Source organism: Oncorhynchus nerka, linkage group LG3 (assembly GCF_034236695.1).
Source record: "Oncorhynchus nerka isolate Pitt River linkage group LG3, Oner_Uvic_2.0, whole genome shotgun sequence".
Classification (NCBI taxonomy): domain Eukaryota; kingdom Metazoa; phylum Chordata; class Actinopteri; order Salmoniformes; family Salmonidae; genus Oncorhynchus; species Oncorhynchus nerka.
Window position 1 is genome coordinate 74,970,170 of NC_088398.1, and position 13,604 is coordinate 74,983,773.

Genomic DNA, 13,604 nt, shown 5'->3' on the forward strand with positions numbered 1-13,604 from the left:
CAACAGTCAATAGAGATGATATGGGGAGGGAATCAGAGCTGGATTCAATCCCTATTGTGGAAGTACCGCGGAAGGTCCATGTTAAAATGTTATGTCTTTTGGGGGGGATTGAACCGACATGTACAGTGTTTACCATGAACGCTATCTCTGTAAACATGGGAAAATTGCCTTTAAATTTATATCGAACTCTAAAGCTGATCTTCTGCAATATGGATTGAATCCGATCTTAAACTGTTACTGTATGCCCTGTCTCTGACTCTGTTCCTGTTCCTGTCTTTGTCTCGGTTTCTCTTTGTTTCTGTCTCTGTCTGTCTCTCTCTGTTTCTGTCTCTGTCTCTCTCTGTTTCTGTCCCTTTCTCTCTCTGTTCCTGTCTCTGTCCCTGTCTCTCTCTGTTTCTGTCTCTGTCTGTCTCTCTTTCTGTCTCTGTCCCTGTCTTTCTCTGTTTCTGTCTCTGTCTGTCTCTCTTTCTGTCTCTGTCCCTGTCTCTCTCTGTTTCTGTCCCTGTCTCTCTCTGTTTCTGTCTCTGTCTCTCTCTGTTTCTGTCCCTTTCTCTCTCTGTCTTGGTCTGTGTCTCTGTGGATGTTAATTCCTTTCCTTCCTGTGTCTCCTCCCTGTGTCCCTCCCTGTGCCCCTCCCTGTGTCTCCTCCCTGTGTCTCCTCCCTGTGTCTCCTCCCTGTGTCCCTCCCTGTGTCTCCTCCCTGTTGTCCCTCCCTGTGTCTCCTCCCTGTGTCTCCTCGTGTCCCTCCCTGTGTCCCTCCCTGTGTCTCCTACCTGTGTTCCTCCCTGTGTCTCCTCCATGTGTCCCTCACTGTGTCCCTCCCTGTGTCTCCTCCCTGTGTCTCCTCCATGTGTCCCTCTATGTGTCCCTCCCTGTGTCCCTCCATGTGTCTCCTCCCTGTGTTCCTCCCTGTCTCCATGTGTCCCTCCATGTGTCTCCTCCCTGTGTTCCTCCCTGTCTCCATGTGTCCCTCCATGTGTCTCCTCCCTGTGTTCCTCCCTGTCTCCATGTGTCCCTCCCTGTGTCTCCTCCCTGTGTCCCTCCATGTGACCCTCCCTGTGTCCCTCCATGTGTCCCTCCATGTGTCCCTCCCTGTGTCCCCTCCATGTGTCCCTCACTGTGTCCCTCCATGTGTCCCTCCCTGTGTCTCCTCCCTGTGTTCCTCCCTGTGTCTCATCGTGTCCCTCCCTGTGTCCCTCCCTGTGTCCCCTCCATGTGTCCCTCCCTGTGTCCCCTCCATGTGTCCCTCCCTGTGTCTCCTACCTGTGTTCCTCCCTGTGTGTCCTACCTGTGTTCCTCCATGTGTCCCTCACTGTGTCCCTCCATGTGTCCCTCCCTGTGTCCCCTCCATGTGTCCCTCACTGTGTCCCTCCCTGTGTCCCTCCCTGTGTTCCTCCCTGTCTCCATGTGTCCCTCCCTGTGTCTCCTCCATGTGTCCCTCCCTGTGTCCCCTCCATGTGTCCCTCACTGTGTCCCTCACTGTGTCCCTCCCTGTGTCCCTCCTGTGTCCCTCCATGTGTCCCTCCCTGTGTCCCTCGCTGTGTCCCTCACTGTGTCCCTCACTGTGTCCCTCCCTGTGTCCCTCACTGTGTCCCTCACTGTGTCCCTCCCTGTGTCTCCTACCTGTGTTCCTCCCTGTGTCTCCTCCATGTGTCCCTCACTGTGTCCCTCCATGTGTCCCTCACTGTGTCTCCTCCCTGTGTCTCCTCCCTGTGTCTCCTCCATGTGTCCCTCCCTGTGTCTCCTCCCTGTGTTCCTCCCTGTCTCCATGTGTCCCTCCCTGTGTCTCCTCCATGTGACCCTCCCTGTGTCTCCTCCCTGTGTCTCCATGTGCAGGCGTTTGAGAACACTCTGAAGTCGTGGGAGGACAAGCTGAAGTATGACAAGCTGCCCTTGCGGTCTCACCTTTACTCCCAGCAGTCTGTGGACCTGGCTACTGAGGAGGAGGTGGCCCTCGTACAGCTGGTTGCCCGCGCTGCAGACGATCTCATCACCAGGTATATATACACACACACCACACACACACACACACACACACACACACACACCACCTTTTATTCCTTTTTACATTGTTATCTTGAATACTATATCTGTAAACACTCTGTCCAGTCAGCAATGATGCCCTCTGACCTCTCCCCTTGTCCAATCACAGGATCTGTGAGGCAGCCAAGACCAATGGGCTTTTAGAGCAGGAGCTGGCTCACGCCGTCAACGCCTCATCACACGCCATCAACAAGACACACCCCAAGTTAGCCGAGGTTAGACATCATCAAGAGGATATGAGGAGTGATGTGAGGAGTCATGTGAGGAGGAGTGATGTGAGGAGTCATGTGAGGAGGAGTGATGTGAGGAGTGATGTGAGGAGTGATGTGATGTGAGGAGTCAAATGAGGAGTAATATGATGAGGGATATGTCACATGAGGAGTGATATGAGGAGTCATATGAGGAGTGATATGAGTGTGTGTGACGTGAGGAGTGATGTGAGGACTGTGTGTGATGTGAGGACTGTGTGTAGGGTGAGGACTGTGTGTGAGGTGAGGACTGTGTGTGAGGTGAGGACTGTGTGTATGGTGAGGACTGTATGTGATGTGAGGACTGTGTGTAGGGTGAGGACTGTGTGTGAGGTGAGGACTGTGTGTGAGGTGAGGACTGTGTGTGATGTGAGGACTGTGTGTAGGGTGAGGACTGTGTGTAGGGTGAGGACTGTGTGTGAGGTGAGGACTGTGTGTGATGTGAGGACTGTGTGTGAGGTGAGGACTGTGTGTGAGGTGAGGACTGTGTGTGAGGTGAGGACTGTATGTGATGTGAGGACTGTGTGTAGGGTGAGGACTGTGTGTGAGGTGAGGACTGTGTGTGAGGTGAGGACTGTGTGTGATGTGAGGACTGTGTGTGAGGTGAGGACTGTGTGTGAGGTGTGTGAGGTGAGGACTGTCTGTGATTCCAGCTGTCTAATATCGTGTTTGTTTGTATTGCCTTGAACACAGAGTATGGCCAGGAACACTGCTATAGAAGTAGCCAGCAATGTGAAGGCTTTACACAACGAGACTGAATCCCTTCTGGTGGGACGAGTATCACTGGTGAGTTACAATCTAGGAGGCTAAGCAACGTCTATGATCAGTTCAGCCTTTCCGTATTCTAATAATAACCATTAGGAGGGAAAATCAAGACTGACCTTAGATCAGCGTCTCAGGGCAACCTCATCTTACTCACATTCTGTGTAGAGAATATGTGTTTATCTCCTTCATACCAACTCCTGTGTGTGTGTGTGTGTGTGTGTGTCCACAGCAACTGGAACCCTCAGATGAAGAGTCTTTATCCAGTGCTCTGCAGAGTGTGGAGATGGAGCTAGGCAAACTTGTAGATATTCCCTGGTTATACCATATACTGCAGCCTAATGAAGATGAGGTGAGATTACACATACTAGTAGATATTCCCTGTTTAAACCATATTTATAGGCAATTAGCAAGACACCCCCAATAAAGGAGTGGTTCTGCAGGTGGGGACCACAGACCACTTCTCAGTTCCTATGCTTCCTGGCTGATGTTTTGGTCACTTTTGAATGCTGGCGGTGCTTTCACTCTAGTGGTAGCATGAGACCAAGTCTACAACCCACACAAGTGGCTCAGGTAGTGCAGCTCATCCAGGATGGGACATCAATGCGAGCTGTGACATGAAGGTTTGCTGTGTCTGTCAGCGTAGTGTCCAAAGCATGGAGGCGTTGCCAGGAGACGGGCCAGTACATCAGGAGACGTGGAGGAGGCCATAGGAGGGCAGCAACCCAGCAGCAGGACCGCTACCTCCGCCTTTGTGCAAGGAGGAGCAGGAGGAGCACTGCCAGAGCCCTGCAAAATGACCTCCAGCAGGCCACAAATGTGCATGTGTCTGCTCAAACGGTCAGAAACAGACTCCATGAGGGTGGTATGAGGGCCCGACGTCCACAGGTGGGGGTCGTGCTTACAGCCCAACACCGTGCAGGACGTTTTTCATTTGCCAGAGAACACCAAAGATTGGCATATTCTCCACTGGCGCCCTGTGCTCTTCACAGAAAAAGTAGGTGCACACTGAGCACATGTGACAGACGTGACAGTCTGGAGACGCCGTGGAGAACGTTCTGCTGCCTGCAACATCCTCCAGCATGACCGGTTTGGCTGTGGGTCAGTCATGGTGTGGGGTGGCATTTCTTTGGGGGGCGGCACAGCCCTCCATGTGCTCGCCAGAGGTAGCCTGACTGCCATTAGGTACCGAGATGAGATCCTCAGACCAACTTGTGAGACCATATACTGGTGCGGTTGGCCCTGGGTTCCTCCTAATGCAAGACAATGCTAGACCTCATGTGGCTGGAGTGTGTCAGCAGTTCCTGCAAGAGGAAGGCATTGATGCTATGGACTGGCCCGCCCGTTCCCCAGACCTGAATCTAATTGAGCACATCTGGGACATCATGTCTCGCTCCATCCACCAACGCCACGTTGCACCGCAGACTGTCCAGGAGTTGGCGGATGCTTTAGTCCAAGTCTGGGAGGAGATCCCTGAAGAGACCATCCGCCACCTCATCAGGAGCATGCCCAGGCGTTGTAGGGAGGTCATACAGGCACGTGTAGGCCACACACACTACTGAGCCTCATTTTGACTTGTTTTAAGGACATTACATCAAAGTTGGATCAGCCTGTAGTATGGTTTTCCACTTTAATTTTGAGTGTGACTCCAAATCCAGACCTCCATGGGTTGATAAATTTGATTTCCATTGATCATTTTTGTGTGATTTTGTTGTCAGCACATTTAACTATGTAAAGAAAAAAGTATTTAATAAGAATATTTCATTCATTCAGATCTAGGATGTGTTATTTTAGTGTTCCCTTTATTTTTTTGAGCAGTGTATATATTCCCTGGTTATACCATATATTGTAACCTATTGAAGATGAGGTGAGATTACACACACTTCTAATCCCTCTCAGGACCCCTCGTTAGAGTATGGCAAGAGCAACAGTCGTAGCAGCATGTTCAGAATTGTGCCAAAGTTCAAGAAAGAGAAAACTACCAAGAAGACCAACCCTCAGTCAGGTAAGTCTTCGTCTTTTTTGTCTGTCTCCACAGGCTAAAGATATACAGTAAATGGTGCCATTTATAACCTGAAAGGGTTATTCGGCTGTCCCCAGAGGATCACTTTTGAAATAGCCCTTTTTGGTTTCAGGTAGAACCCTTTTGAATTTCAGGTAGAACCCTTTCCACAGAGAGTTCTACATGGAACCCAAAATGATTCTATCTGGAATCAAGAGGGTTACCCTATTGGGACAGCCGAGGAACCCTTTTGGAACCCTTTTTTCTAAGAGTGTACGCACCACACATACAGAGTTGTATACTTTTAAGTTACATCTAAGATCTTTAAGGTATCTATGTGGCCTACATTTTGTGGTTGTAATGCATTATAATCACCCAGTGTGGTGTCAGGGATTGTCTCTGTGATTTCCGTCTGGCCTGGTCCTCAGTCTGACCCATCCATCCAAGAGCACCCCTCTTCCTTCTGTTCATGGTCTCATCCACCTGTTTACACGTTTACAGCAGTCACAAACCAAGGCCAAAGACAGGGGGAGGGGGCTGGACGCAGGGCCAAAAACTCAGGGGTTACCCAGAGAAAGAAAAATCCTGTTTCAGAACACAATTTCTCCTTCATGACGACTGATACAACAGAACATTGACTACATTTGTTTATGAATATTACTACAAATTGAACATGAAAAAAGCTGTTGTTTTACTGTGTTTATTAATATTACTACCAATTCAACATGAAAACCAGCCATTTTTATTGTATGCTGTAGCTGCACTCTTCAATCTAGATTAGATTGTTTTGGGGGGAAATAAGAGCCCATATAATGCATACAAATAGAACGCCAGGGGTTGGCCGGTCTTCTGCTTCAGGACCCCGTCTGATTGGTTGGGAGTGTTAATCCCGCCCACAGTGAGGAAGGACAGGGATTGGGTGGGGCGTTCCATCAGGTTGCACAGGCTTCCGCCATCCTTCTCCCTCCTACTTCCTGTACGTCTGTGTTCTGATTGGTGGATAACCTGCATGCCCTTAGCCTCTGTGGAAGGCCATTGGCCACAGCCGTTTCCGACCAACCAACCTCCAACATCTATGCTAACTCCTCCTCTTTTCCGCCAGCCGCTGCCGCAGCCTCTTCCCTCTCTCCCTTCCTTTCTTCCTCTCCTCCTCTTCCTGTCTTCCCTTCCCTCTATTTTGATTTCCTCTCTCTGATTGTGTGTGTATACATGAGTGTGTGTGCGTGTGGATGTGTGTGTGTGTGTGTGTGGGAGAGAGGGTCTCAGACACTGAGTGAGCACATTCTTGCTCTGTGCACTGCTTATGTGTGTAGTGGAGCGATGGGGTACAGAGGAGGTAGGAGTCTGGCTGGAGCAGCTCAGTCTGGGAGAGTACAGAGATACCTTCACACGCCATGACATCAGAGGCTCTGAACTGCTGCACCTGGAGAGGAGGGACCTGAAGGTATACACACACGCACACACACACACCACACAAACGTAACACACACACTAAAACACACACGTACACACACACACACACACTGTTACTTCATCTACCACCAGATCAACTCTATTTCTCTCCATCTCTTTGTCTCTGGTTCTGTTGGCCGTTAGCTGTCTTCCTGTTTGCTAATCTGTGCTGCACTGCTCTGCTTGGCTTCCACTGTGTGTGAGAGTGTTGCTTACCTACCGCAGGAGACTGGCTGTAACTCACTAACCCCTCAGTCTTCACTGGTACTATGTGTGAACTGGGAACGGGACAGACCTGGGGAAATGGGATAGGGTTGAGGTAGGGCTGGCGTAGGGGAGGAGGGGCTAGGGGAGTGGGACTGCTCAGGAAGGTTGGGTGAGGGAGGGTTGGAGCTGGGGTTAGGTTGGTACCACAGGCCGAGACAAGAAGCTGTTTTAGGTCAGAGCGATATAGAGACGCTGAACATGGGTGGCTTGGAGTTATAGGAGAAAGATGTCCAATGTTGACTCCACACTGAGAAAATACCTCAGGGAGAAACAAGAGGTGTATTAATTAGTCAGATTCCGTTTGCATAACATCTTGTCTGTGACACAACATTTTCCTACTGAAACCGTTCAATGTTTACGCTAAATCGAAGAAAATCACATTTTATTGGTCGCATACACATATTTAGCAGATGCTATTGTGGGTGTAGCGAAATGCTTGTATTCCTAGTTCCAACAGTGCAGTAATATCTAACAATACACAACAGTAATCTAAAAAAGTAATCAAAAATTTAACAGACAGGGAAGGACATAGATGAATTTGTCCAATAGAAACTCTCGTTTTCGTTGCAAAATGTTTTCTGTTTGAAGTAAACGGTTTTGCAATGGATTCCGACTAATGATACACTCCCAGGGATATCCCACACTTCATTATCCCCATAACCTCCTTACAGATGATGGAGTCATTTAGACTGTTCTATTTCACATTGTTCATCAAAGTTTCATGTGCCAATTATCCTAATGGATCTATAGAAGGTGAAGTGAACGACGGCAAAGCAAGGGGATGACTTTTTTTGACATTAGACAATAATTGTTTTGCACTCATCCTTACGAGCGACTTGCCTAACATACCTTGGACTGTGCCAGTGTTTCTCTGCCTGTGTCCCCTCATTCCAAATCTGTCCCCTCCATTTCTATGACAAAACCACCATTATCTGTCGAAAAAGCATAATTGGAAGTAAAAGGAAAATATCCTAAACGCTATTACATAATTATAATTGATCCTTTTAAGGAACATGGTAACACTTTATGTAACACTTGCAGTTACAATGCATTATGATGCATTTATAATCAATAGTAGACTTGTCATATGCATGTAAGAGGAGCTTATAATGTTTTTTTTTTGTCTGTACATTTTTTTTGCAGCATAGAAGTATTAAGTAAGGGATAAATGCAGACGTTCTGTACATTACTTTGGAAATAATGGACGACGCACCATTGCAGGGTTAATTTTTCCAAGGTAACGTACAGAACGGCGGCTTTTATCCCGCTTATACCACAGTTGCCAAAGAAAGCAATATGAAAGCATACATTTACTGCTATAAATACTTTTTTGTTGTTGATATTTAAATCGTTCGATTTAGTTCAATATTTATGGACGTGAGCCAGTCATTCATTCTTTATGTTCTGTTGCCATGCTCAGTGGCAACGTTCTCATCCCTTGCTAGCCAACTAGCTTGCTAGCAGCTAGCGTCCCACCTTGACAACAGCCAGTGAAATTGCAGGGCGCCAAATTCAAAACAACAGAAGTCCCATAATTAAAATTCCTCAAACATACAAGTATTTTACATCATTTTAAAAGGTAAACTTCTTGTTAACCCAGCCACAATGTCCGATTTCAAATAGGCTTTACGGCGAAAGCACACCAAACGATTATGTTAGGTCAGTACCGAGTCACAGAAAACCATACAGCTATTTTCCAGCCAAGGAGAGGGCTCACAGTCAGAAATAGCCTTTGATGATATTCATCTGATGGCACTCACAAGACTTCATGTTACACAATAAATGTGTGTTTTGTTCGATAAAGTTAATCTTTATGTCCAAAAACCTCATATGAAATTGGTGTTTTATGTTCAGAAATGCATTGTCTCAAACAAACATCCGGTGAAAGTGCAGAGAGCCACATCAAATTACAGAAATACTCATTATAAAAAGTGATAAAAGATACAAGTGTTAAACATATGAATACAGATAAACTTCTCCTTAACCTGTTGCGACGAGCCATCCCGGATCCGGGATCGTGAATACAGCCTCAAGCTCATTACCATAACGCAACGTTAACTATTCATGAAAATCGCAAATGAAATTAAATCAATATGCTAGCTCTCAAGCTTAGATTTTTGTTAACAACACTGTCATCTCAGATTTTCAAAATATGCTTCTCAACCATAGCAAAACAAGCATTTGTGTAACAGTATTGATAGCTAGCGTAGCATTTAGCGTAGCATTTAGCGTTAGCATTCAGCAGGCAACATTTTCACAAAAACCAGAAAAACATTCAAATAAAATCATTTACCTTTGAAGAACTTCAGATGTTTTCAATGAGGAGACTCTCAGTTAGATAGCAAATGTTCAGTTTTTACAAAAAGATTATTTGTGTTGACAAATCGCTCCGTTTTCTCCATCACGTTTGGGTAAGAAAAAAAACGAAAATTAAGTCATTAAAACGCGAACTTTTTTCCAAATTAACTCCATAATCTCGACAGAAACATGGCAAACCGATGTTTAGAATAAATCCTCAAGGTGTTTTTCACATATCTATCGACGATAAATCCATCGTGGCAGTTGACTTTCTCTTCTGAAGAAATGGAACGCACATGGACCTAGAGATTACGCATTAATTTCGACACAGGACACCGGGCGGAACCCTGGTAAATGTAGTCTCTTATGGTCAATCTTCCAATGATATGCCTACAAATACGTCACAATGCTGCAGACATCTTGGACGAACGGCAGAGAGTCAGGTTCATTCATGGCACATTCACAGCCATATAAGGAGACGATGGGAAACAGAGCCTCAAAAATTCTGCTCATTTCCTGTTTGAGGTTTCATCTTGGTTTCGCCTGTAGCATGAGTTCCGTGGCACTCACAGATAATATCTTTGCAGTTTTGAAAACGTCAGAGTGTTTTCTTTCCAAAGCTGCCAATTATATGCATAGTCAAGCATAGTCAAGTGACAAAATATTGCGCTTAAAACAGGCACGTTTTTTTATCCAATAATGACATAGCGCCCCCATAGGTTGAAGAGGTTAATGCAACCGCTGTGTCAGATTTCAAAAAGGCTTTACAGCGAATGCACACTTTGCGATTATGTTAGGTCAGCTCCTAGCCACAGAAGGCCATACAGCCATTTTCAAACCAAGGAGAGTGTCACAAAAGTCGGAAATAGCATTAAAATGAATCACTTACCTTTGATGATCTTCATCTGGTGGTACTCCCAGGTCTCCATGTTAGACAACAAATGTTTGTTTTGTTCGATAAAGTTCATCTTTATGTCCAAATACCTCCGTTTTGTTGGTGCGTTTAGTTCAGAAATCCAAAGGCACAATGCTCGCTCTCAAATCCAAGACGAAAAGTCAAAAAAGTACAATAAAAGATAGTAGAAACATGTCAAACGATGGTTAAAATCAATCTTCAGGTTGTTTTTGTCATAAATAATCTATAATATTTCAACCGGACAAAAGCTTCGTCAATGGAAAAGGCAAACAAGAAATGCGCGCTCCCGATCACGTGCTTGATTCATGAATGGAAATTTCCACTGTCCTCTCATTGAAAGTGCTTTATCTCCCTCATTTTTAAGAGTAAAAGCCTGAAACAACGCCTAAAGACTGGTCACATGTTGAGGAAGCCATAGAGATCATGAACTGGGTCCTAAGTCTTTGTATGGTGAAAAGGCTTTCAATGGAAAAACAGCCTTTCAAAATAATTGTTCTTCCTGGTTGGATTTTCCTCAGGTTTTCGCCTGCCATATCAGTTCTGTTATACTCACAGACATTATTTTAACAGTTTTGGAAACTGTAGAGTGATTTCTATCCAAATATACTATCATATCCTAGCAAATGGGCCTGAAAGGCAGGCAGTTTAATTTGGGCACGCTTTTCATCCAAACTTCTGAATGCTGCCCCCTACCCTAGTGAAGATAACATCAAAGTTTATTCCGTTACATTTGTTTAAACTGTTTATCCTGCTTATACCACAGTTGCCAAAGAACAAAATACTGTAAGAACACATTAACCAGTAGAAATAAAACATTTTTGTTGATATTTACAACGATCTCTTGCTTGTTAGCTAGTCAACTAGCTACTGCTAACACCGCCATGAACTCTGCAGCCAGAATAACAACAAAGTAGCTGTGTTCTATTGACATTCATTAGAACGCATCCATAATTATGAGCTGATAATGCCCGATTTTGCCTGGCATAGCTAGAAAAGTTTGTCTTCTCATCAGGACACCCGACACTTTTCATTACGAGGAGATCGCATTGCATATCAAACACTAGGCTAGAAGCTAGCTAAATAGTTTGTTGCTAACAAACCTGCCAATATGACAACCTTATTCAAAAATACTAGTTGCTTAAAACAGCTGGTCAAACTAGAAACATGGGAGGATTTGACAGCATAGCACCACCTGTGTCATGGCTGCAACAGTAGGGACCAGAGAAATTCATGTTCATCAATCACCACAATAGGTCATCAGATGCTCAAAAGAAAAATGTCTCTACACAAAAAATGTCAATGCTAACTAGCTATGTTTTGTCCTTGTTTACAACATATACAATTTCATTTTGTGTGGTTGTTGGTTTAGCTTTCTGTAACTTTGTAGCAAGTACAGTCTGCATTGTGTCTTGAATGCAAGGTGTCCCGATATATTTTCCAACTATCCCGTTATCTGGTTTAATGTCCATTCTAGAATGCCCTTCTAACCAATCAGAAACAAGTATTCAACAATGTTGTGGTATAAACATATTATAATCCTTATTAGAATACATTATGAGGGCCTCTACACTTCCAAAACAAGTTATAAAGCATGCAGTTTGGCTTTAATAAGTAAAGTGTTACCAAACCATCACACAGAAAATGACCACGGAATCATAAACACAAACAGTGTCTGCTGCATGCTGTTCTGGAGTGTACTCCATGTTTGAATATTTGCTATGCTAATTGAAGGTAGGTACAGCACAACATGTCTGTTGGCACTGTCTGTTTTGTCATTGACCAGAAGATATTGTTTATACAGTACATGACCTGTAGCTTTTTATTATCTGGAAGCTCTTAGGTGAAGCTGCCTTTAAAACCCCCAAATGTTGATGTCCTCACCCCCATGGAAATCAAATTAGCATAATAAAAAAAAATGTACATACATATTTGTAAATATAAGCTGGAGATATCTGTTTTTGAAATTGGATGCGTCTCATTCCACTGCATCCACCTATGTCGCACTTCTGCGGTGAAAGGTGACAGAGATGGAGAGCTGTTTGTCAGACCATGAGACATCTTGTCACAAAATTTCACAAAATCCCCTGTAGCATCTGAACGGTTTGGCCTAGCAGCTATTAGGACCCCTCTATGGAAAGATGATACACTCAGCCCGTGTCAGGAGACTAGTCTGAAGTTGGTACAGCCGATCTGCCAACAAGCATGTACACTACCGTTCAAAAGTTTGGGGTCACTTAGAAATGTCCTTGTTTTCCAAGAAAACATACATGAAATTTGTTGCAAAATGAATAGGAAATATAGTCAAGAGAGTGACAAGGTTATAAATAATGATTTTTTACTCAAATAATAATTGTGTCCTTCAAACTTTGTTTTCTTTTAAGAATTCTCCATTTGCAAAAATTACAGCCTTGCAGACCTTTGGCATTCTACTTGTCAATTTGAGGAAATCTGAAGAGATTTCCCCCCAATGCTTCCTAATGCACCTCCCACAAGTTGGATTGGCTTGATGGGAACTTATGTACCATACGGTCAAGCTGCTCCCACAACAGCTCAATAGGGTTGGGATCCGGTGACGGCGCTGGCCACTCCATTATAGACAGAATACCAGCTGACTGCTTCTTCCCTAAATAGATTTGCATAGTTTAGAGCTGTGCTTTGGGTCATTGTCCGGTTGTAGGAGGAAATTGGCTCTAATTAAGCACCATCCACAGGGTATGGCATGGCGTTGCAAAATGGAGTGATAGCATTCCTTCTTCAAAATCCCTTCAAGACCACCACCAAAGCACCCCCAGGCAATCACATTGCCTCCACCATGCTTGACAGATGGCGTGAAGCACTACTCCATCACCTTCATTTTATATGAGTTTTCTTCTTTGTGATTATTCTTCTTTGTGATCCGAGCACCTCAAACTTTGATTCGTCTGTCAACACTTTTATCCAATCTTCCTCTGTCCAGTGTCTGTGTTCTTTTGCCCATCTTAATCTTTTATTTTTATTGGCCAGTCTGAGATATGGCTTTTCCTTTGCAACTCTGCCTAGAAGGCCAGCATCCCGGAGTCGCCTCTTCACTGTTGAAGTTGAGACTGGGGTGTTGCGGTTACTATTTAATGAAGCTGCCAGTTGAGGCCTTGTGAGGCGTCCGTTTCTCAAACTAGACACTCTAATGTACTTGTCTCTTGCTCAGTTGTGCATCAGGGCCTCCCACTCTTTGTATTCTTCAGTTTGCACTGTTCTGTGAGTGAAGGGAGTAGAAACACAGCGTGGTAGGAGATCTTACATTTCTTGGCAATTTCTTGCATAGAATAACCTTAATTTCTCAGAACAATAATATACTGACGAATTTCAGAAGAAAGTTTGTTGTTTCTGGACATTTTGAGCCTGTAATCGAACCCAAAAATGCTGATGCTCCAGATACTCAACTAGTCTAAAGAAGGACAGTTTTATTGCCTCTTTAATCAGAACAAAAGTTTTCAGCTGTGCTAACATAATTGCAAAAGTATTTTCTAATGATCAATTAGCCTTTTAAAATTATAAACTTGAATTAGCTAACAAATCAAAATCAAATCAAATTGATTTATATAGCGCTTCGTACATCAGCTGATATCTCAAAGTGCTG

The 13,604-nt window shown here is 44.6% G+C and overlaps 1 protein-coding gene across 3 annotated transcripts in view; it reads left to right on the top strand.

Moving 5' to 3' along the window:
• LOC115116727 (diacylglycerol kinase eta-like) overlaps window positions 1-13,604 on the top strand; it is a 143,150-nt gene that overhangs the window by 119,235 nt on the left and 10,311 nt on the right. For 2 of the 3 annotated variants that reach the window (XM_065015816.1, XM_065015810.1), the window contains 6 exons: window positions 1,837-1,997; window positions 2,153-2,258; window positions 2,985-3,077; window positions 3,286-3,405; window positions 4,953-5,058; window positions 6,369-6,499. In XM_065015816.1, coding sequence (XP_064871888.1) covers window positions 1,837-1,997; window positions 2,153-2,258; window positions 2,985-3,077; window positions 3,286-3,405; window positions 4,953-5,058; window positions 6,369-6,499 — 717 coding nt within the window. The remainder of the gene's footprint in view (window positions 1-1,836; window positions 1,998-2,152; window positions 2,259-2,984; window positions 3,078-3,285; window positions 3,406-4,952; window positions 5,059-6,368; window positions 6,500-13,604) is intronic. The other variant, XM_065015819.1, reaches the window with a different exon arrangement.